The 24,641-nt window shown below is 41.5% G+C and overlaps 1 protein-coding gene across 16 annotated transcripts in view; it reads left to right on the top strand.

The window, feature by feature from the left end:
* Positions 1 to 24,641, top strand: part of BRSK2 (BR serine/threonine kinase 2) — a 389,480-nt gene that overhangs the window by 320,040 nt on the left and 44,799 nt on the right. For 9 of the 16 annotated variants that reach the window (XM_053394319.1, XM_053394294.1, XM_053394348.1 and 6 more), the window contains exons 9-14: positions 2,078 to 2,109; positions 3,289 to 3,453; positions 5,648 to 5,745; positions 8,570 to 8,720; positions 12,388 to 12,453; positions 20,376 to 20,399. In XM_053394319.1, coding sequence (XP_053250294.1) covers positions 2,078 to 2,109; positions 3,289 to 3,453; positions 5,648 to 5,745; positions 8,570 to 8,720; positions 12,388 to 12,453; positions 20,376 to 20,399 — 536 coding nt within the window. The remainder of the gene's footprint in view (positions 1 to 2,077; positions 2,110 to 3,288; positions 3,454 to 5,647; positions 5,746 to 8,569; positions 8,721 to 12,387; positions 12,454 to 20,375; positions 20,400 to 24,641) is intronic. The other 7 variants (XM_053394338.1, XM_053394409.1, XM_053394419.1 and 4 more) reach the window with 3 other exon arrangements.

Below are 24,641 nucleotides of genomic sequence, written 5' to 3'. Positions count from 1 at the left end.
GGTGCCCATCACAAAATGACTGCCATTGGGGTTGGGCATGGCATAACACAAAATTAGAGGGAGCACCGTCATGGTGAAGCTCTTTCCATTATTGGATTTCCATACAAGAAAAGGCTTTACCTGTTGAATATCTGTCTAGAAACTAAGGCAGAAGTAGGAAATGTGCATTAAGGGGGAAGGGAAAACAGCAGCTCTTTACAACCCTAGAGATTACTTTTTACCTATGATCCATTTGCACTAACTGTTTAATTGGGCTGGTGGGCTATACTGATTTCTGAACACACAAATGGGTTACTTGACTCGTGTGGCTTAGGGCTGCATGGGCCTATGCTGCTGATTGGTAAAGTGCTTGGGAGAGGGGAGGGGAGGTAGGCTGAAGTTGTCAAGCCAGAGATTTGGAATGCAGCTGGCTGTTCCATTACTCTAGAGGCGACCACTGTAAGACTGTGGGAAGCCCACACCCCTGGTCCTAGGGGATCCATAAGTGGATATTGGAAGCAGAGAGAAAGAATTAGGGTGGGTTCCCCAAAGCTACTAACCAACCTTACAGGATCAGCACTGTAGCTGGGGACCACCCTACCATTACAGTTGCCTTACTCTCCCTAACACTAAAACTCTAGCTTTGACAAGGTGAGCTAGTTTGGAGCAGCAAGCCTAACTTTTCCCTTTACTATCGAAAAGAGAGGAAACTTAAGATTTTCTTACCCACTTTCAACTTTTACCGTTCAGAATTCTGTTCCTTGTGCTTTTGATTTTGGTAAACCCCTGCCACAGTCACACCAAATAAGCTGCCTCATTAAAACAAAAAAGACGTCTGTTTGGAGCGTTCCAATATGATTGTTATATAATGTACAGAAGCCCCTGATTCCCCTGCTTCTCTCGGCCTCAAAGCAGTCTTCCCTCAGCCTGTTGTGTTCCTTCACGTAGCCATGCACGTGTTTTGGCTCTCCAGTTCTCATTAGTCTGGAAATGAAGTGGAAAGTAATGAGAGCAGGACAGCTGCCTCAGTTCTTCCCGGCCAGTTTTAATGGGCCTCTGATCCCTTGCTTCAGCCAATGGGGTTTCTAAGTCGTTCCAGTTCTCTGCCCTTCTCTAGGTCACACATAGTTTCAGCCCCTATGCACAGTGCACACTTGTGAGCTCAGCAGTTTGATCTGAGGCACATTCACTTGGAATCGTCATCCAGCAAACGGTCTCTCTCTTCTGTTAGCCAGCTGTTAGTTTGAATAGCACTGGATGAGGCAGAGCAAGAATTATGTGTCTATGGCCTTCATGATTAAAAGTCATTTTGCATATCTGTCTGGTTGATTTTGATGCTGCAAGAAAACGTCCAGCATGTGACTTCTGCACATGGTCTACAACTCCTGCTGCAGTTCTATTTAGCACAGTTTGTTTAGAATTGAAGACTTTAGCTACAGTATTTCAGTCCTTGGACACTGGATTCTCATTCGGTCTTCGCCTCTGTGTCTTTAATAAAGCCCCAAATCTCATGCAAGCTCTGGCATATCTTTCCCTTCCTCAGCCTTCAGTGGACAGAGGTAGAAGGGCAAGAAAGATTACACCATGATGCAGAGCAATAGGCCAGAACTGTGTAGTGCACCCTTGAAGAGAACAGGAACTTGATGTGGGGGATGGAGTCAGGCAAGCTACCAGCCTTCTTGGTGTGACATGTAACGCGATGTCTCCAAATGATGCCAATTTTTGAAAAATTGGTTCCTGTAACCTAGATGATTTGACTGAGAAATGTTTGGTGCTGAGGTTCTAGGCTTGTCACTTAAAAACATTCCCCCCCTTTGTATGAAATCCAGACCAATTTCTGGTAGTAAGCTTTGTACTGCAGCTATTTTCACCTGTAATACGTTGCAGCTTGAAGATGAGGGGCAACTGGCACAGGTGTGTATAAAAAGAATGATTAGTGTAGTCACAGCATCCTGCCATAGGAATTGAGACAGGGACTCCTCTGTAGAGATAACACCTCTGTGCTCTGATGTTGACCAAATTGCAATGCTCAATAGCATAACGTATCTACCTGTTATTTTGAGTTTACTCATTTCTTTTGTTTACTCTTTTCTTGTAGCTAGAACACATTCAGAAGCACATATGGTATATGTAAGTAACTTTTTGTTGATATTTGGAAATACATATTAAAGGGAAGCTAGAGAATTGTACATAGCTTCTGCGCCATGTCTGCATTGTGGGCAACCATGAGCTCAGCAGAAAAAAATAGAGGCCCACCATTGTCCATGCTCACTGATTAGATTAGTACTGTTAGAGATTCCTGTGCACGCTACACTATTTTGGATATACCTGAATACAATCCATCACAAGATCTCTTTTTTAAATCACAGGGGAAATATATGGGTTTCTTTCCGGCATTCATGGGTGCTCAAAACATATCTGAAGCATCCCTAACCTGGATGGTTAAGTCCAGTCAAACTTGACTATGTGGTGCTCATCTCGCTTCAGGCCAAGGGAGACAGCATTTGTCCGCAGACGGTTTTCTGAGTCATGTAGCCAGTATGACTAAACTGCTTCTGGCGCAACAGGACACCGTGACGAGTGCCAGAGCACATGGAAACACTGTTTACCTGCAAACAAAAGTCTTTCCCAGTCACACCCATGCTGCCTATACCTGAAAAATGAGCTTTATTTTTATTACATCTGTATCTGTTAGTGTGAATGTGTGTGTACCTGCTGTTGCCATGACTGATAGCAGTGGCAACATTCAGGAGATAAAACAGGTCAGCTAGACTGAAATGTTATGACACATCAAGTACAGGAATGACAGCTAACAGCTGAACAAGACATTGCACTTGGGTTCCATTCGTAATATAGCTAGTGAATTCTGCTTCATAGAGTACTTACGAATAAGATTTTGTTTTGTATTAAATTAAAGTGGCAGTATGCTAAAAATAGAAATCCCTTAAAACAGGTTGGTAACTGTGATTCTTGAATGCACATTCCTGGGGATCTTCATTGCTCATAGTAAATATTTTACCTAGATGCTTGCTCAATCTGTGCTGCTAAAAATCCATGTCTTGCAACTATCCTTCATAGCTTAACCCACAGTTGCATATTTACTTGAAAATGCATTTACTGGAATGAGTGGGGCTTATTTCCATGTATGAAGTTACTATTCAGTGGATCTGCAAGGTATTCATGGTATTAATATCCTTTTAAATTTTGAAGATAGAGGAAGTCTGTTCTTAGGAAGACAGGTGGCTTTTCATAGCCTTGTTATTAAAATGCTACCATGTTTTATTTTTTCCTCTATTTCCTTTTCTGCAGAGGGGGTAAGAATGAGCCAGAACCAGAACAACCAATTCCTCGAAAGGTGCAGATTCGCTCTCTCCCTTCCTTGGAGGACATTGATCCTGATGTTTTAGAGAGCATGCACTCGTTAGGTTGCTTTCGTGACAGAAATAAACTCTTACAGGACCTGCTAACAGAAGAGTAAGCATTCAGTGTTTGCTTAACATAGGCTTGATGGGTATATGGGAACAGTCACCCAAAACCATGGAAGGCATGATTTATTTAGCTATTACAGGTTTCTGTTAAAAGGCAAACTTTGCTACATGCACCATTTCTTTTCCCCGAAGCAGCCATGGAAGATCTTCTTTTCTACTCATTTGTTAAATAGGGTCTGTGGCATAATGTTACCCTGGTGCATGGGCCATGTATATTAAGATGAGCCAATAATAATTTTTCAGCAGATTGAGATGTAAAAGAACTTCCTTGTGTTAAATCCGACTTGCCACCCACCCAGTTCAGTGTTATATCTATCATCTATCTATCATCTATCTATCTATCTATCTATCTATCATCTCAAGAGGAATCTCTTGCGGGTTACTAGGAGCTGATGCAATTCTGGCAGATACTGCTACAACTACTACCAGTAGTAGTAATAATAATACTCAGCATCAGTATACTGCTTGGACTATTGTCATGCGCTCTACACAGGGCTACCTTCGAAGGTGACCCGGGAACTACAAATAATCCAGAATGCGGCAGCTAGACTGGTGACTAGGAATGGCTGCCGAGACTATATAACACTGGTCCTGAAAGACCTACATGGCTCCCAGTATGTTTCCAAGCACAATTCAAAGTGTTGGTGCTGACCTATAAAGCCCTAAATGGCCTTGGTCCTGTATACCTGAAGGAGTGTCTCCATCCCCATCATTCAGCCCGGACACTGAGATCCAGCTCTGAGGGCCTTCTGGCGGTTCCCTGACTATGAGAAGTGATATTACAGGGAACCAGGCAGAGGGCCTTCTCCGTAGTGGCGCCTGTCTTGTGGAACACCCTCCCATCAGATGTCAAGGAAATAAACAACTATCTGACTTTTAGAAGGCATCTGAAAGCAGCCCTGTTTAGGGAAGTTTTTAATGTTTGATCTTTTATCATGTTTTTAGTATTCTGTTGGGAGCTGCCCAGAGTAGCTGGGGTATAAATAATAAAGTATTATTATTATTATTATTATTATTATTATTATTATTTGTACAAAGTGCTTCATATGCATTATTTAGTTGTAGTACAACAATCCTGTAGGGTAGCTCAGTATAATTATCTCCCATCTTGCAAGTGGTGGGAAGTGAGGGGCTGAAGCTGACAAACAGTGATCTGTCTAAGGCCACCTAGTGAGTTCACAGCAGAAGCAAGATTCAAATGAGGGCCTTATTGATTCATAGCTCAGCCTCTTATTTATTTATTTGGACTATTTTTTACCTTGGCTACTAACCAAAGTTATTGAGACAGCTCCTGATATTTTTTTAAATACAGTAAAATAGACAAGAGTTGCCACCTGCATAATCACAGAAAAGCATATATAAACTTCCTCTGGCTCGGGAATGGCTGCCAGAGCAGCTGAATGTTCTGTCCATCACAAGTCAAGGGTTCCTCACAGGCCAGGGACGCAGCTGCCTCTCATAGCTTCTGGCTCTGGTGGCAGAGGCAGAACACGCTTGGGGACCAAAGTTGTAAGAAGCCCCCATGATTGCTCTACCAGTGGCCTGATGCAATCCTTTTAAAGCTGTACCACTTCAGATACAGAGGGGAGGGTTATATGCTTGAATACTCCTCCATGTAAAAACCAAACCAAAATGTGTCCCTGCACATGGAAATGTGTCTTCCTTAATTGCTTCTTTTCCATATGAAGAGAGTGTTTTACATGGAGCAAAACATTTATTTATTTATAAATGTATTCATATCCCTCATATTCTGTCCCCCAAAAGATTCAGTTACTAAGTTCCACCTCCATTGTCGAGGGCAGTATAAATTTCAGCTTCGGGGAATCACAAGTCAGTGGAGTGCTGTTGCGCACTGGTTCTGCACATGGACTTCCCATGGACATCTGGTTGGTCACTGTCAGAACAGGTTGCTGGGCTAGATGGACCTTTGGTCTGATCCAGCAGGGCTCTTTTAATATTCTTATGACCTGAGAGCATCGTATTAAAACTGTCAACTATAAAAACAATTCAGAAGGTAACAGTTCTGTTTCAAGGAGTAGCTATTCATGCAGGTAAGTCCATTCAATAATGTCTGCACCAGCTCTTTCTTCCATCATTTAAGATATCATAAATGAAGTTAATATTCTGCAGAAAGCTGGAAAATTTTATTGGATGATGATGATGTATTGTTGTTTTTCCAGAGAAAACCAAGAGAAAATGATTTATTTCCTTCTCCTTGATCGGAAAGAGAGATATCCTAGTCATGAGGATGAGGACCTTCCTCCTAGAAATGAAATAGGTATACCTGGAAACAAATCTGTGTCTCTAGAGTGGGTCCCTCTTTTGGTGTTGCTCTCACTGGAGGGACTGGCCACATCTTATCAAGTCTTATAGCATATTACATAATATTCAGTCTATTTGAGAAGCTCCGTGCACTTTCAGAATGTCTTGTATAGATACAGACCTACCTGCACCTGAAAGGCTTTAACATTAACTTCAGTAGAGGTGACCTCATCTCAGTTTATGCATCTCCTTGCATGGCTAGAGTTTCCCCTACCACTGAAATAAAAGCTGGTGTGGGTGGGAGCTCTATGTGTGCATCAGACTGAACTTGGAGCTTCATACTGAAGCCACAGTCAGCAGTCCTTGATCACTTCACTTGAAACATGTTCTTAGCTATGTATGCACAGAAAGCAGAAAGGAAGCATTTCCAGTGAATCCAGTGGATTTAAATAATGTGGATGGAGAATACTTGCTCTCTTACTATATCTCACATAATGCTTATAGAAAAATATGGGAGAGTCTTTTCTGATGTGCTGTTTCTGACTTCTTAAGGTATACACCCTAGACAATGAATTATACATATAGGGGAGTTTCTTAAAGTATGCTCCATAGACAACAAATTGATTTGGCTAAATGCTTTGGCACAAAAGATCATTCTGCTACTTATTGTTTAAGTGGTTGAATTTTGACTTCCTGTGCAGACAAGTGCAATTTTATGCCTCAGTTGTGCATCTGAGGTTGGCTTTCCTCCTTCTCTTTGCATACCACAGATGTATCATAACATTCGTTTCATGCACTAATGCAAACTATTGTCTGGATTTTTCTGTGCAGGAATAAAAATGTCTTCCCTGAATGTGTTAACATTATCTCTGAGCTGCATATATCTGTGTGATGTGTCATCATATTTTAGAATTCATGTGCATTATTATTCAAGTGTTAGTTGTGCTTCCTTTCCCAAGGGAAGCATGGTGGATAAGTTTAGCTCTTTGCTCCTAGCAATATCTCTGGGAATGCAGAGCAAGGTTTAATTGAGAGCAATCATGCTTCTGATGAATATCTCATCATTAGCCATTAACTGTGGCCTCAAACAAAGAGATGAGAGGAAAGGATCAGGGAAGTAGTGATGGTGTAATAATAGTTGCTTGGAGATGTTACTTACTTCAAAGATGCATGCCATGCAGAATAAGTGTTCATCTGTCTAGGTGCACATGGGGAAGTTTGAGAAACCTTAGAGCAATAGTTCAGGCTTTGGAATTCTAGCTGATGCTAAATGAATGATTCAACTCTGGTAGTCTGTTGTTCTTTTCTTTTCTTAACTTTCCTCTTTTTGATCCTGTGCATGTGTGTGGTTCCCTTCTCTCAGAAGTATGTTTTCTTCCTCTCTATTGAACCAAAATTTCTCCTGCAATGTAGTCTGACATTATTCCACAGTTGCACAAAGCACACAGATATCTCTCTATACAGGCCACTGCAGATTTATGAGAATAGAAAGCAGCATTTCTTCTTTTTAAAACTTTGCTCTAGCAACCCTACTGTCAAGAACAAACTCATCAGCACACATGCAAGAATGCTTATTTGTTTCCATTCTGCCTGGCTGTAACATTGTTTTGGTTCCTTGGGGAAGAGGGATGATGATATGAATGGTCACATAAATCAAGACGTGAGGGTATAAAATATGGTATAGTTGAAAACCCCTGTTTTGTCAGAGGGCAGTAGTTTCTTCAGTGCAAAACAAGAGTTTTTAACACATGCAACATATTGAAAAGGCAAGTTGTTGGAGAACTGGGGCAGAACACTGTTGGACCATTCCTGAGTGTTGCATAGGCTGAAAGTGGCAGATTCATATACAGTATCCTCCAGTAAATGTCAGACTCCATGTTTGCTATTTTTTTATTACAAGACCCATTGGCAGTAAATGTTAGTTTAACACTGCAAGCTTAGGCTCTATCTTGCTTGCCCTTCTAAGATGCCTTCATTTAACTTTTAAGTAGCTGCTTACAGGCAAATATAAAACCTTCTTACCTAAAATGTCTCTACATCTGGAATATTGTAGTCTCCATTTCAGTGACTGCTGCTATTTGTCTGGAATATTGTAATCTCCATTTCAGTGACTGCCACACTGGCCTGGTTAGCACGTAAAGCTAAACCAGAGATAAAAATTAACTATGGCTTAATGCAAGTGAGCAGCAAACTTGCTTTGTTCATCTCCCACTTCTGCTGTGCTACTGGGAAGCAAGCCAGGGTCTGGCTTACTATGATGCCTGAACCAGGACTCATTGCTTCCTCCAAACAAGCTACAGTCAATAAGCCAAGAGCAAACCATGGTTTCTGAGCATGGTTTGTTTGGAGAGAAATAAATCACAAGCCTGGGTTCAGACTTAAACAGACTCTGGTTTGTTCCCAGCAGCAAGGCAAGAGCAGTGTGGAGGAGTGAAGTGAGCATTCTTATCATTCCAGCTACCCACCTTAAACCGTAATTTATTTTAACGGTGTTCTAACCTTATGTGCAAGTGGGAGAAGTTTGTTTTTCATTTCACCCTCCAGATAATCACAGCTCTGTTTTTACTTGTTGAAGATCATTTTTGAAAAGCTGTTGAGAGATACTCATGGTTTCCATTCTGAATGGAAACTCATAGTTGAGAGATATTCATGGAGTGAAGAGGGGTTTTTCATATGTGATATTGTACAGAGGAGTCTTAATGTTTCAGTTTTCCACTGGGGCCCCCTATTTTTGCAGTTTAGAAAATATGGTGTGGGTATTTCCTGGGAAGCAAAGTATTTTGAGCCGGGGACATCTGAGGTGTCTTCAGCCATGCTGACTGCATTATCTCTGCATAAAGACCCCCCCAGAAAGCGTGTGGACTCTCCAATGCTGAACAGACATGGGAAGCGGAGGCCAGAAAGGAAGTCAATGGAGGTCCTGAGTGTGACAGATGGAGGATCCCCAGTTCCAGCTCGCAGAGCGATTGAAATGGCACAGCATGGACAGAGGTAGGTGGTCCCCAAAGCCAACAGTCAGGAAGTCTGTGCCATCAGAGTTTCAGAAGCCATCTCAGCTGGCACCATTATGTTTATCCAGGTGAAGGAGCATCAGTCTAGGTTTTCTCACAGTAGCCTGTGCAGAAATCTGTAAGGAAGATTACTTAATTACTTAATTACTCTAGTTACTGTTGCTTTTTAAAAAAATTATATGTATACTTTTTTACTCCTTTGCATCCAGCATTTCAGAGCAGTGTGGGGGGTGGGGGTGGGAATAATTACCAATAGAAGCTTGCATAGGCTAAAGATAAATATCTTAGCTAAATAAAAAGTGTCACCATAGCCTCTGGTCTCATCCAAAAATGTGTGCATGTTTCTTACGTGAAAATCAATTATTTCCGATCTCTGTCTGAAGAAACATGGCAGCCATGGTGTTGCAGTGAGCAGCAGACGGCCATAAATAAATAAAGGAGTTCCCAGAAGGCACAAGCTCAGTGAACTTCTTTGGGGTCTTCTGGTTATATTTTGAATGGGACTGAAAGTCTAAAGGTTGAAGAGATGAAAGGAAATCCCCGTGTGTGTTAAAACTATATAGAAATGTACTAAAGAACTCTGTGCATCTAGCTTAATTTAATTTTTTCCAAAACAGACCTGTGCCTCAGTTGTTAGCAGTTATCCTCCCCAACTTTAGCTGATGTCCAGTCGCCAAGTAGAAAACACAAGAGGGCCTGTAGTCCAGTGAAGTTAAACCTCTAGTGTGTGCAAAGAGCAATTTGCCAAGACTAACCAAATTTGATTGCTGGGGGTACATAGCTGTGCACTGTACAGTTTTTGGTCTGAGATATGCAGCAACAGGATGCCTGAAAAGTAAGTAGTGAAATGGTAATTTGGTAAATGCATCCTGATGTAGTGGTTGAGGCCAATTTGATCAGAGATGACAGGCTAAGAAGCAAGTGTAAGCACGATGAGGCTAAACTGCTACAATAATGAGCTATCACCATTGATTACATAGGCTCCCTTGTCTCAACTCTAAAAGTCCATTTTGGGTGCTGAGAATTTTGCTTACCTAACAATAAAGCTCTTCAGGAACAGAATGATGGAGACAGCTTGTGATAATATCAGAAACTCACCTGCAGACAGTTACCATGCTGTTTTGCATTCCAGTTGTTTACATCAGGCACTTGTCTGGGTAGAATTTGCTAGGACTAGCCAACTGAGAAAGAAAACCCAAATTAGGAAGAATGTCATTTCCTGATTCTAAGATCTTGCCTTAATCCTGATACATCAAAGTAGCTTGCACAATTCCTGCTATCTCTCACCTTGGGATGGCAGTTGCATAGCAGATTCTCAGGAAAGTGCAAATATTACACAGCTTTGTCTCTCACCAAATGAGAGTGTGTGCTTTTATTTATTTGAATGTTGGCAGGGGATGGGGAGCATGAACACTGCTTTAGTAGAAACTGATAAACTGACAGAAGTCCAGAGAATTTTTTCTGAAGTGATGCTTTTATACAAAAGGTTGTGCCACACAGCAAAGGATGTGTCCATATTTTTGTGAGTCAGAATGCATGCCAAACACAACATCTGCGCTTTTGCTCATATAGTTGATTGCTAGGCCATAGCTGCTAAAGGAAGGTACCAATGTGTGATTGTGAACAGGGAAATGGAACAGACATAGAATGAATTATTATTTTTTTACTGTACTTTGGTAAATCAGATGAGCCACCTCATCTTCAGATTGCAAAGGCATACAGCATAGACTACTGGCAGTGTACTTATTCAGAACATGGACTGTTCATTAACAACAAAGGTGTTTGGAGATGGTGACCATCTGACAGGAAGACTGTCAGTACCATCAGTAATAAAACCCAAGTACATCCAACCAAGAGGCAAACTTTGTAAGGCTTTCAGCATAGTATTATGCTCCAAGTAGCATTTGAAAGGTAATTTTTGTTAGAGTTCCATCTGACCTTAAGAACAACATTCTCAAGGTGTATGTTCACTATAGACATAAGTGGTCCAGCACTAATTTCCTTTCCTAAGACAGTTTGGAAATTGTGGTTCTAACAGGATTTATAGCAGATAATTCTCAGCATCCTTACCTAGGAGCCTTTGATGTGTCAATACACTGCAGGTGGTGGTACAAAACCACACAAAATCTTGGCATAGGTTTTTGGGGGAAATAAGAGTTGGGGTTCATAGTTAATGCAGCTGAAAGGACAAATATTAATGGTCTTTGGAAAGAACCTCTATCCTTTCTTTGACATATTTGTGAAGAATATTTAATATCATGCGAAACCTGCCAAGGGGTGGGATGAGGGAGCTATGTACCAGCATAACTCTACCTTCAGTTGCTTTCTGTCTGTCTGTGCTTGGAATGTTTTGTTGCCATGCATTGTCTTCCTGGCTGCCTGAGACTCAAAAGTGCACAGGTATCTGTTGTGCTGGTTTGACTGGCCTATTGTAATCCTTCTAGTTGCCAACCCTAATGTACTGTAAGGAAAAAGTGTTACTTAGCTTCTTCAGTGCTTTACATTTTTTTTCCAGTGTATCTGACTCTTTATATATTCCTTGCCTCTTCCCTCCCTGTTCACTATTACTGAGGGAAGAGATAAAATGCAGTGTTGAATATCCCAAAACCTACTTGGTTTTCAATACTTCTCTACTGAAAATCCTGCTTCCTCCATTTGCTGTTTTGGTTACTGTAAACATCATTTCCTTTTATTCTTTGTATTCTGGGGACTTTAGTACATTGTTCTTCATCATATTTAAACTCAGCCTTTCATCTCCCCCAAGATACATCAATGCCATAGCAGCTGCCACGTTCATGGTGCATTTTCCTGCGACAGGTTCTTTTTTTCTCCCTCCAAAAATGGGTGTCATAGGCTTTTAGGTTTCTCTTAAAGCAAACAGAATGAAGTACAGGGAGCAGATTAAGAACTGGAAGGGGAGCTGAGACAGTTGGTTCCATCAACAAACTGGTGTCCTTTTTCTTGTGGGTACTTTACACTGATTATCTGGAATGACAACTTTCATTTGGGTCTGGTATACTCCAGATGAACTGTCCATAGGCCAAACCTGTCGTTTAGGCCTTTGTTTGCAGCTGAGGCCATGGGGGGAGGGGGAGGGGGGACTTGTGGGAACAAGGTATGTATAGCAGAGGCCATTTTGAACCACTTAACTGAATCTGCATTCTTCAGACCATGTTTAATATTGGTGGCCTCAGCTGAATTCCGACATGTCTCACAAATCTCTGTGAGGAATATGATTCTACTTTGGGTCAGCATTTCCTCATCGGCTAACTTGGGTTTGGGGAAGGCATATGCAAGAAGTTTTAGAGACATGGTTTGTATAAAATGAATCTTGCCTCATGCCACCATGACCAACTTGAGAGTTGTGGTTTGAGCTTGCATCATCAAATTCAGTATCAAAATCTCCCCACTTGCTTCATTGGTGTAGTATAAGCCAAATCTAAGTTGAGTACACCCATAAATTTGGTACCTTTCCGGGGCAAGACACCCAATTGGTAAAGGAACACAGTTCTGATCCCTGTTCCAGAGCATTTCTGCAAAATGGGTGGGGTAACTTTGGGTGGGTGGGTCTCAGGGACTGCGTCAGGCAAATCTCATATGAATGTCCACATTAGTAACTCTGTTTTCTCACTTTGTTCCTGCCATAGTAAAACAATGTTCAGTAAAAGCCTGGATATCTGTGACGCCAATCCCAAATTCAACAAAGAAGAAAGGTATAAACACCAACAATCTGTTCCTCTCCTTTACCTCACTGCTATTCCTTAAAGATGCAGTACTTACCTTCTTCACTGGGGAAAATTTTGCTTGCACTTGAGAGAAAGAGACCCAGTTTTGGGTGGACCAATAGCTAGTTTTCTCCACATCAGCACACTATTCCAGCCTTCCCCAGCCTGGCACCTTCCAGATGCTGGACTATCCCTGAATACTGACCATGCTGACAAGGGATGATGGGAGTTGCAGTCCAATAATATCTGGAGGGCACTGGGTTGGGGTTGCACTAGTGTGTTCTGTAACCATGAGTCAGTAACTAATTTACAGGAGAGCTACAGTGAGGAAGGAACAGGTGGTGACAAGCCAGGGTTCCTCCATCTCCCAAAGTCCCTGGGATGAAGCCACCTCTTCCTCCATATACCCTTCTTGCCTCTATGCTGGCAAATGGAGGAAGGCAATGGTACTCCTGGGGAAGCCAAATTTGGTATTGGTAAACCATTTAACCAGCAGTAGAAGGGCCCCCGATCCTTAAGCAAACTACATAAAATATGTTAGCTATTATTATTATTAATAATAATCTTGAACTTTGAAGATTAGGCTGACTTTCCTTGCCCTCCTCAGCCATGACAGTTCAGTTGCCAAAAGGTGCTGCGCTCTGCCATAAGAGATAGGAGCAAGATTGTTAATGGGAAAGCGGGCTTAATAATTGTGCAGTGCTGCCTTTGGCATCTGAAGGGGGTTGTTATCCAAAACATCTGGAGGGCACCAGGTTGGCTAAGACTGGTGTAGCAGATGGAGTTTCCAAAGGTGCAGCTTTTCTCATCTCTGCATGACAAAATGCACCAGCCAAAACTCTGTGTTGGTGTTGTTTTGGTGCAGCTGTTGAAGGCATTGTTGCTACTTTTGAGTTGTTTCATTTTTAAAGCCTTTAACAGTGATAAAAATGAGGCATAAAAGTAATAACACTGTGTAATATTTCCTGTCTTGTTAACATTGACAAAGGCAGCACCCAGTTCATTCACTTGAAAAATAGAATCTACTCTTTTCTAACCATCTGGACAATTATTCATTGCTCTAGAACATTAACTAGGTTTTGAACCATTTAAGTCCTTTCCTTTCGAACATAGACAGCAGATAGTGTCCAAATCCCACTGAGATAGATGAGAGTTTTCTAGTAGTGGATTGTACCCCTAGTTTATCACCTAGGAACCTTTTGCGACTACACTCATATAATCTGTAAGGAAGCATGACATATACTTAAGTATGTGGAGTCTCACTGTAGTTACACACGGGCAAAGAAAAATATTCTGCATGTACTCAAAGGCACATTGGTCTACACCCAACCTGCAGACTGTGGGAAAGAAGTCCTAGCCACTGCATTATGAATAACACTTGAGTATTCAAACTGCTCCATATACATTGTCTTGTGATCATTACAGTTGGCCTATTAGGTAACTCACTATATCCATTTTTGTAATTTGGGAGCTAAGAGCAGAAGAGAGTTATTATTTATATATACAATTATATCCCACCTTTCCTCATATGTGGTTCTTCCCTATTTAATCCTCATAATTCCCTATGAGTTAAATTAGACTGAGAGACTGGCTTCCCAATTTAGTGAAAATTTGAACCCAGGGCTTCCAGGTTCTAGTCCAACACTCTACCCACCCCACACCCACTGGCTCTGATCTGACTAGTGAGTACATTGCAGGGGCAAGATTTGAACTGGTTGCTTCCTAGTGTTATCCACACTTTTGTTTATCCACTGTTGTCCCGCTGCTTTTCCCCTGGGAAAAACCATTCTTTAGCACTGAATAAGAGCAAACAGCTATTGTTGTTTGTTCTGATTTAGAGCTAAAGAGCGGGTTTTTCCTGGGAAAGAAGCAGAGCAGGGGGGAAACTGCTTGGACCTGTGCTTTCTAAGCATGGGCAAGTGGAATTGTGGATGAGCCCTCAGTCACTTAGCCACTGCACTGCACTTGAGCTGGTATTCATAATATTGAAAATTGGCTCTTGGACTGAGCTTTTGCGAACCTTGGCTCAAATTAAGCCTAGAAACTGCTTTTGTAGGCCAAGAAAGTCCACTAAATAAACTTTTTAAAGGACCTGCAGGTTTCTCATTTAGAAGCTGCAGATAGAGGGAACTCTGCCTGTCAGCAGATGGATGGTCTGATTCTGGCGCAGCATACAAGGCACTCATTTTTATGAGGGCCTGCAGGAAGAGAGCATTGCAGCCAAGCTGCCAGGAACTCATAAAAAGTTCACAAGCTGGGGAAAAATAATGAGCTGCTGTCTTGTGCAGTGCTCGTCAGGGAGTCCCCAAGCTCTGTTGCAGGAGCCAGAGCCTTGATACAAATCTCAGCCTGGAGTGACGGTTGTGGGATGGAGGTCTGAAAACCTAACCACATCTTGTTAGCCCTGTCAAAGTTCTTGCCAGGTAGATCAGGACGATAGCGCTGCCTTGGCCATTTCCCCCTTCCTTATCACTACAGTGGCTTTTGATGCATTTCCCTTAAGAAAAAAAAACTGTTTTACTAGATCTTCCCACCATCATTCAACCCACCTTAACCTTTTTTCTCCTGTAGTTACACAAGTCTCAGCCAACTTACCATTTCCCCAGAATGGGTGCCCGCACTGATGTTTTTTCTTTTATTTTGAAAAACAGACAAGTCTCACTTTGCTACAGCAGCCTCTCTTAGTTTTGAACTGGTTCTGTAACAGGGGAAATGTAATGCTAGCCTATTTTATATGTTGAGCATTGTTGAGACAGTGTTTGTGAAGCACATGGAATGCTTAGGAGGTGGAGACCTCTATAAATGCATCAATATTTTATTAGTGACAGGAGTAACATTTCCAGTTCTGGTCCTTCCTGGAAGAACTGACAAAAGTAGGCTCCATTTCACATCTTGAAGTCAATACAAATGGACTTTTACAGTGGGTATGCATGAGCTGAACAATTTTTGGGAATGGCTCGATTCATAAACAGATCACAACTCACCACAAGTCTATTTCTTAGAAAAGTTTGTTGAAGTAGGACATGCAGCATCACAATTTAAAGATAAACCATTTGTAAGAATAGTTTAGCAAATACAAATCCACAGAAAAGATCAACCATGCTCCATAACCTTTTGTATGAGACGAATATATGGCCATTGTACTCCCATCTATAGAAATAATTATGATTTGAAAGCCATTGCAGAAATCAGTTACAAACAGCACAATCTTAACTCTGACCCTAAGTGGCAATTTTCTGATCTACGCAAGGTTTGAAGAAAATGGGGGGGGGCATGTGTGATCCACAAAGGGGAAAGGGGGATTTCTAAAATTTTATGGGTTAGGTCTTTTTTATGTACACTGAGAAAAAGGTTATGGGAAGATGAGAAAATATAGGTCCAAGTGCAGGAGCAGAAAAGAAGTGCAACAAAGAAAACCCCATCAAAATATTTCCTTGTTGGGATAACAAATCACACATTTGAAATGGTGCCTGGTCAATGTCTTAATATTTCTCTCACTCTTGGTTTATTTTAAAAGGAATACTGCATCTTTAAGGATCCTGCCCCTCTAGATGCACACAGTTGTCTTGGTAGCTGAGGCCACTGTTTCTTTCCCTCCCTCTCTCCCTCCATTCTCTCTCTCTCTCTCTCAATCTCTCTCTCTCTCTTTTCTAGTCTTTCTAGTATTTCTCTCTTTCTGTGTCTCTCATCTGTTGCCCTGTCCCTCAGTGCTTCTTCTACATCTGGGTTGCTGCAGCTCCGTAGTTCACATGCTTCAGTACTGTAGGAAATGCACATGTCTGCGCTGCTGGGTTTATTGTGTTCTGGGATTATTATTTTTGTTTAAATAACCTCATTTCCCTACTTTCTTTCCCCATTGTCAATGTGATGTCCATACTCATCATTAAAATCCTAAGTGCCTTTCCCTTTCTGGGAAAACTAAATATTAATAGCATTTATGTGTCCACATTGATATAAAAACACACACACAAATTCTGTTTACTTTCTTAGCATTTGTGTATGTGTTATGTGCAGTCACTTGCACATTGATTTACATGCACATCCAGATAACCAGATAATGTATTTGGGAACATCAATTGTAAAAATATCTACCCTGCTAAATCTGGCAAGAAAATGTGGCCTTTTATATATGAAAATGTGGGTTTATAAGTTTAATATATTCCTTCTCTACATCAGTAATATTCACCAGAACTTCACAAAGATGGAATGTATACAAGGACTATAAGGGATACACAAAGAATAATGTGTATGGGTGTAAATAAGTTAGAAATATGTGTCTGATGGACCTTCTAGTAACACCTCAAATCTGATTGAAAGGACATCTATCCAAATGGCAATATCATTTATGAAATGGAGGAGAGTTGAGTGTTTTATTTATTTTACATTTTTGGCAAAATCCCTAAGTGGTTTACAAAAATTAGGACATCAAAATACAACAAATTGCAATGAATGCATTGTTAATAAGACAATCATTTAAACAGCAAGTCTGAACAGGATAACGCTCTCAAGCATCCAAATACGCCTGAGTAGACAACTGAGATTGAGCTTCTTCTATCTCTCTTGTGGGGGACAGAGGGTTAGTGCTATAACTGAAGAGGCCTGTTTCCAAATGGTTTCCAGCTGGCGATCCACTGGCCATCCTACAGTGAACAGGGCCTGGTTATTGTAAAGGATGATTTGGCCTATAACAGGGGAGGTGGTCATCTAGGTATTCTGGTTTCAAGTTGTTTAGGGCTTTACATGTTAATAATAAAACTTTGAATTTGGCTTGATAGTAGATAGCCACCTGGTGCAGATCTTCAAGCACTGGTGTACATACCTAGTCAGTCAGTACTCCAGCCACAATATTCTGCACAAGCTGCAGCTTCCAAACCAAGTTTAAGAGCAGCACCCCAAACAACATGTTACACCATGGACCACTATCGCCACCAAGGAATGGGCATATCTGTCACACCAACCAAAGTTGGTAGTAAACACTATGTGCCGCAGTAGTCACTTTGGTCTCTATTGACAAAGATTGATCTAGGATACTATGTACCTACTCTGGTGGAGGAAATGCAAACACATCCAGAACAAGCAGACGTCTAATTTCTTGACCATGAGAAAGACCTATCTACTGTATAGGGTTTCTGTCTTCCCAGGAGTCATTCTCAGTTTATTCCATTACTGTGGCCAGACACTGGTTCAGGAAATTCACATCCTTGCCTGACCCAGATGTTACAGTGAAACAGAGCTCTGCATCATCTGCATATTGGTGACCATTTGCTTCAAATCTCCTAATGGCTGCTCCCAGTGGCTGCATGTACCGTAGTTGTTAAATAGTATTGGGGACATTGGATGGGATTCATCTAAGGAACTCTGTCGGCGGAAGCTCTGCACAAGGACTTCTGCTTGTGCAGAAGTGATTTCCCCTGCACTCCCCCCCAAATTGTTGGGGGGAGGGAGAACCACCAGAACAGCCCATAGGAATTGGAGAGGGGGGTTATATTATTATTATTATTATTATTATTATTATTATTATTATTATTATCCATCAGATTACTTTGGTGGCTTCCAGCACATACAAAAACATAATTAAACATTAAACCAAGGCACAGTCCTCCAATGCTACTCACTGGAACTATTTCTGCAGGTAGTGTCCACCATAATAAAGTGCTTCCTTCTACCAGCCCATGGAGATGATCCAGGAGAATACTGTGGTCAACAGTATCAAAAGCTACTGAGAGATCCAACAAGATAAACTGGGTTGCACTCCCTCTGTTTCTCTGCTGGAAGTCATCGATCAGAGTGACCAGGGCCAATTCTGCCTTAAAACCAGGTCTGAATTCAGATTGAAATAGGTGCAGATAATAAGTTTCCTCCAAGAGTGCACCTGTAGGTGAGCAACCACCACCTTCTCAAGCACACTGCCCCCAAAAGGAGCATTAGTAAACAGGTGGTAGTTGGAATAAACCTCTGGATCCCAGTACAGGTTTTTCAGAAGTGGTCACACAGTGAAATGCAGTTTCACAAAGTGATACATTTACGAATCCCTGGATCCACCTGGTTAACTCTGCATGACTAGCTTTGATCAGGCATGATGAGCAAGGGTCAAGAGAGTAAATAGTAAGCAAATAGGCAAGCATCTTGTCCACATCCCCAGGCCTCAAAAAAGCTGAGGCTGATCCCATAAAATAAGACAAGACAGTTCACTGGATGCTTTATCAGACTCTATTTCAGAAGCAGAAGACGGGATCAGCTTGAGGGAGAGCAATTTCACCTTCTGTGTGTCTTCTAAGCTGCTATTTCTGGCTTATGGCCCAATAGTGCATGTTAGGATAGGGCAGTAAATTTCCACTGCCAGAACAGAAGAGGCCGGCTGTGGAGATGAGTCTCCTAAAGCAGAAAGAGGAAGTAGTTTGAATATCCTATGGCAATCAACATGCTATCATACAATTAGGTAGAACTGTGGAGTTGGAAGGGACATTACTTAATTGTTGCCTAAGACATAGTATTTCTTTACAGCTTCCATGTTGCACAGTCTCAATGCTGAGCAAACTTGTGAAATATACAGTACTTCAGAAACATGAGGAAAGGCCATTCTTTGGTGTATCTAGTGTTTTGCACTCAAGTCCTTTAAAGTTTCCCATAGGAAATTGGCATGTTGTTTGAGATTGGCTTAACCAACAGGCTCTTTTGTTTCTATGACAGCCTCCTAGAGAAAGTTAGATGACTTGGTTGGTGGGGCAAGTAACCAACCAACGATGCACAGTACCTGGTTTAAAAGTTTAAGATTAAGATTAAGACTTAAATGAAAGCTTTTTAAAATGATCCCTACAGAAGTTGGGAAGAGGGAGACAAAATTGGGATATGGGGGGGAAATGAATAATAATCATGCAAGTTTATTCCACAATACATCTACAGATTTCTGCTTGCCCATCACAAGTGTGATGTGACTTGAGCAACATTAAAATGAAAACCAGGGTAGAAATGTAACTTAGCAGTGTTATAATTTGTAGTAGGGCAGAGAAACAGTTAACATCTCTTTAACAGCTTGTGCTTAAGGCTGCATCTATTTTATATTGTGCATTTATTTTCCACTGTTTTTAGACATAGAACCCCTGGTTTTAATTTTAATTTAATAAAAATAGATAGATTTTTATCTATTTTGGGAAAAGTTGAAGGTCCTTTCAGCCAGAATTAAAGTAGAGTTGCAACTTTGGACACAACCTACTCAGGATTTCTACATGAGTCTCACTCAGATGAATAGCAGCCATGAAAGGCAATGCAGATATGTTTTTATACATTTCAGCAGAACAGTAGAAACTCCCAGTGAGTTACATCCTTCACCTGTGGCTTTGTTCACCCAGGCCTCATACCCGCTCAGAAATATTGGTCTTAATTATCAGTGCATTTAACACTACATATAAAGTATAGATATACACAGTGGAAAAGGAGATTCCTAGCTGGACATCACTGGGCAGGAGAATGTTACATGAGCAAAATGGAGGAAGATCCACATCCTTTTCAGTACGGCCCACTGTGCAAAATCTGATTATTTGCCATAAATAGAAACAACCGAAAATCAGATCTGGACTGCTAACTCCACAGACTGGCTTAATGAGGGTGGGCAAGCAATGTTTTATTTTTCACGTTTACACTTGATGTGTCTGCCCCCATAATCCCAGATGCAAACTTCTTCTATGATTATGAGCTATATGGAAATATTTGTTTAGGAAATGAAAACCTCCCCCTTCCCATGCGTAATTCCCCACTGGTGCTTCCATCAGCAGCAGATGCCTGTGGCAATAATTATGACCATGTAGTTCTCCGAACAGTATTTCACTCTGCTTTTCGTACTCTTTTCTCCACCTGCTTCCACGTCCCTTTCTTTCTCTCTCCTTCTCCTCTATTTATTCCCCACTGCCAAGGATGACAAGTGCTGACGCATTGGGGTAAGCTCCAGTTTTGGATTATACCTGTTGTGGGACCTGTTGTTTTCTTCTGGGTAGAGAAGTTTCTTTTAATGATCACAGTATAAATATTATTTATCATGAAACTGTGTTACAGGGGGGGAAACTTACAGGAGGAAAAAAATATTATATACAACAATGTTTGTGTGTGCGTTTGTTAGTGAGGGGGAGAAAACGCTTGCCCTGACTTCACATGCATCTTAGAGTCCTAGTACATAGTGAGGGCAAATCTCAGTATGACATCTTACTGTGATCAGATCTCCTATAATTTTTTTTCTTTTACATTTGTTTTTGAAAAGGTAAATATTAAAACCAGCTTGGGGAAGGGAGCTGAACTGAATCAAGGTAACTGTGGTAGGGAAGAGCAGTTAACATTTTCCCCTCCTATCATCTTCCCAGCTAAAATCCTTCCAGCTGCTATTTGTCTCGGGGGGACACACTTACAAATACTATATTGGAACCTATATTTCCCCCTCAAAGAACATATAGCATCTTTGGAGGGGGCAACGTAGACCAGGATAATAGTGCAGGAGGGAAGAGTTATCCTCAGCCCCCTCCCCCCCCAGCTGCTTTTACATTTTATTTTATTTTTAAATGTCTCGCTTGGTCCACTAACAAAACTACCTCATCCTTACACTGAGGGCATAGCCTAAAATGTAATGTATGCCGTGTAGGATGGGGTGTGTGTGTGTGTGTATGGGTGTGTGTGTGACTGATGGTATTTGTAACCCAGTAGCATCTGGAGGACCACAGGTCCCCCCGAAACCTGTTGTCAAGCCACAAGGTTCTATGGGGGAGCCTCCCTGTGGTATGAATTCATTTTTATATGACTTTTGATGGCTTTGTGCATAATGTCTAATAAAGAAAAGCCCCCTGGCAGTTGAACTGCAAAGCAAGACCTTTATAGCCATGGTCATGGTGCTGGTGTCATCCTGCTTTCTGTGCTCTGTCAACAAAGACTCAAGGGGAGCCAGCAGGGAGTGGAGCCAACTGCCTCCATCTCTTGCTGCTGTCTCCAGTGCTCACACTTACATAACAAGCAACTGGGCAGAAAAGTCTGTATCAGGCCAACCACAATAGCAACAGTTCCTTCTCATCTCCATTAGGCTGTATTGACCTTACACACTGGGTTGTTTTTTTCCAAGTGCAGCTACCCTTTGTGGTTGGGTAAAAGGTACTGCAGCCTCAGAACATGGTTGTTGTAAGCTGCCCTGTTCACCGTATTGGGAGGAAGGGAGGGATAAAATTATTTAATCAACAAACTGGTCCCAGTTCGTATGCAGCTCCTTATTGTCTTCATGGTGTGGGATGTGCTTAAATGATGGCTGATACAGGTGAAATGTGGAACTTGATAGTCAGAAGGAGCTGCTGCAGTTTCAGAGCAGGTGTTTGGTCGGCTCAGTTGGCTTCAGGTTTCCATGGTGGTGAATTTTCTGTCACCTAGTTAGTCACAGTGACAGCAAAACCAATATGTCTCTGTGGATGCATTGCTTCCACTATTGTCTAATCATCCTGACTCTGCTTCCAATATCTAAGCACCTTCTGAAGAAAAGGAGTGCCGTACCAAATGACACAAAACCCCACTGGCATGAATATTGTATGTGTGTATGTATGCGTGTGCACATGCAAAATTTTAGAACGTGCAACATCCATAAAGAGGATCCTGTAGTGAAATATATAGAGTCCCATTCTCTTATCTGAGTCACCCTCTCACCAGCCTCTACTTAAACAAACACTAGAAGGCATGAATGTTGATACCCTTCTGTCCTCCTGCTGAAAACTACTAGCATTTTACATTTTTCCACAACTTGGAACATGACTACTGATCCCCTATGATGAAACTGAGCAGGCAACTTTCAGAATTTTAAAAGAGCCCAGAGGCGCTGTTAAAAATGTACATGAAAGGGCCCCCAGTCTGAATGGAACCTCCTGACTGTAGAATTCTCAAACCCTATCCTCATGCTACATCCACAAGCATAACCCACTCATATTCCTGAGTAGAATTTCTGCAATATGCTGTGGCATGGCCTTTCTGCCTCTAACAAATGCAAGAACTAGAAAAGGTAGCATAAATTTGTCAGGTGCTATTTTTTTCTGGCATGGAGATACAAAATAGGCAATGCTTTTCCTGTTGAATTTCTATTTATTAAGCTGTGTCAAAGGCACAAGAGCTCTGTCTGGGGGCAAAAGGCACCAGACACACCTCTCTCTCTCTCATATCCGTCCTTTTTTATTATTATTACCGTTGAATTGGTACTCATGCTTCTGACATGTTGTGTTGCTTTCCTGGGGAACAGCAGATTATAGAAGCAGAAAGACCCCAACCATCCACTTTCTTAAGCAGAATAAACCCTGAAGGTCATATTTGCCCAGTTTGCTTTTTTTGTTAAATTTTTGCTGTGGGGGGGGGGAGGAACTGACAGGTTTTTGTTTGTTTGTTTTGAATCCTGAGAGAAATGATCACTTCAGGGCAGTTAGATCATTTAAAGCATTTTTAAAAAATCAATCACATCAGAAGAGGTTTGGTTGCCCAGTTAACAAATTAAACTGCCTATAGTTCATCATAAGGGGAACTGTGAGACACAGGAATGTGGCAGGCTGATGAAGAGGTGTTGACATTTCCATTCCACCTTAAGGAGCAGACGTGTGGAACTGTTGCGTGTCACATGTCTGTTTACATTCCATGATTCATGGTCTTTCTACGGCCCTTCCCTTTACAGGTGTGAAAAATGTTTCCAGTTTCTAAAATAGTTTTGCTGTAAAGCAGGATATGGATCAAACATGTTTCAGATATTCCGGTATAATTTCTAACAGACACATATTCAGAGTTGTTGTTGTTGCTGTTGTTGTTGTTGTTTAGGGCCTGAAATTTAATAAAAGATCATGTAGTCCCGGTCCACAGGTTTCAATCATATAGACATAATATAAAAGAAAAAAGATGGGAAGGAAAGAGGAAAGCAAACTTTGGAGCAGCTGCTCTTTCATTGGCCAATGTATGGGGTCAGGCTGATCTCTTCCCTGCCTGTACAGTCTTCCTGGGAGGCAAGGATTGCCTTGACTAGTGGAAGAGGGCAGAGAGTGGCTCTTTTCAATTCTGCAGCCCTGAGTTCCTGGCAGTTAGAGCAGGTTGTTCATTCATGGGAGGGGGGCATGGGAGGGGTAAGGACAAACTCCTTGCAGCTGCTCCTTCTTTGGCTTACAGATGGAGCCAGGATTGCCTCATCATTGCCATGATGACCTTCTAGCATTTCTCAGCCATACTGCTCTTACAAACTCATGGTAATAAAATGTTCACAACACACTGTGTCACTCATTAGGGGTGGAGAGGAGTGTCTAAAATATGTTCAACCCTCAAAAGAAGATACCTGCTCAATGTATGACCAATTGTAAGAAATTTACCCGACCAGAATAATGAGAGACAAGACTCACCTTAATTCCTCCAGTGATTCTGTGAAGATTATATGCAAATGGATGTTTCCTGTTAATTAATTGTCTTTCAAATCCATAGATAAAAAAGCCCTTTCAGCAAAGTAAGGTGTCACAATTCCTTATTTTTGTCCTCCCAGTGTGACTACTTGGGTTACTCATGCTGGTGATAATGTCTATGGAGCTTCCCCAAAAGGAGAATCCATATTGCTACCCGGTGCACGATCTCTGTCTTTGCTTGAGTCTGAATTCTCAGTGCTCTGGGCCAGTTTCATGAGAAGGAGCTGACCCCTGGTTTCTTTGCTGATAGCTGACGGGTGAAGAACAGCACCAAAGAACCTTCCTTCAGAAATTTTAAATAATGTGGCTAGGGTGCTCTGTTTTCTTAACCTGCAAAGGTGATACTGACAGGAGTGTAAGACCTACAAAACCCCACTTCTTATTTTCATTTCCTTTAAGGCATTGAGCTACAAGGATGCTTCTAGGTTCAGTTTGGAGGTTATTCTTTATAAACAAGCTTTGACGTATTTAAGTGTAACATTTTCTTTATAGCTGCAAGCTTTAAAACTAGATTAATAAAACTGTAGTTTATTCACTAAAGGCCTACAGCCAATTTCCTGGCTGATAAATAGCATATAACTCTCCCCTCACTATTATCTCTATCCCTCTCTGCCCTATGTGCCTTTGTTTCATTCTTTCTCATGCTGATCCCCACTATCTCCCACATTGGTGGAGTGAGGCATGCAGGCCTCAGGGTCTTCCAACAAATAAGCAGCCTTGAGAAGAGGGGTTTCAAAG

Source organism: Podarcis raffonei, chromosome 1, assembly GCF_027172205.1.
Source record: "Podarcis raffonei isolate rPodRaf1 chromosome 1, rPodRaf1.pri, whole genome shotgun sequence".
NCBI classification, from domain to species: Eukaryota; Metazoa; Chordata; class Lepidosauria; order Squamata; family Lacertidae; genus Podarcis; species Podarcis raffonei.
The sequence above is the reverse complement of the archived record's forward strand: the minus strand, read 5'-3'. Positions and strand labels throughout refer to the sequence as shown.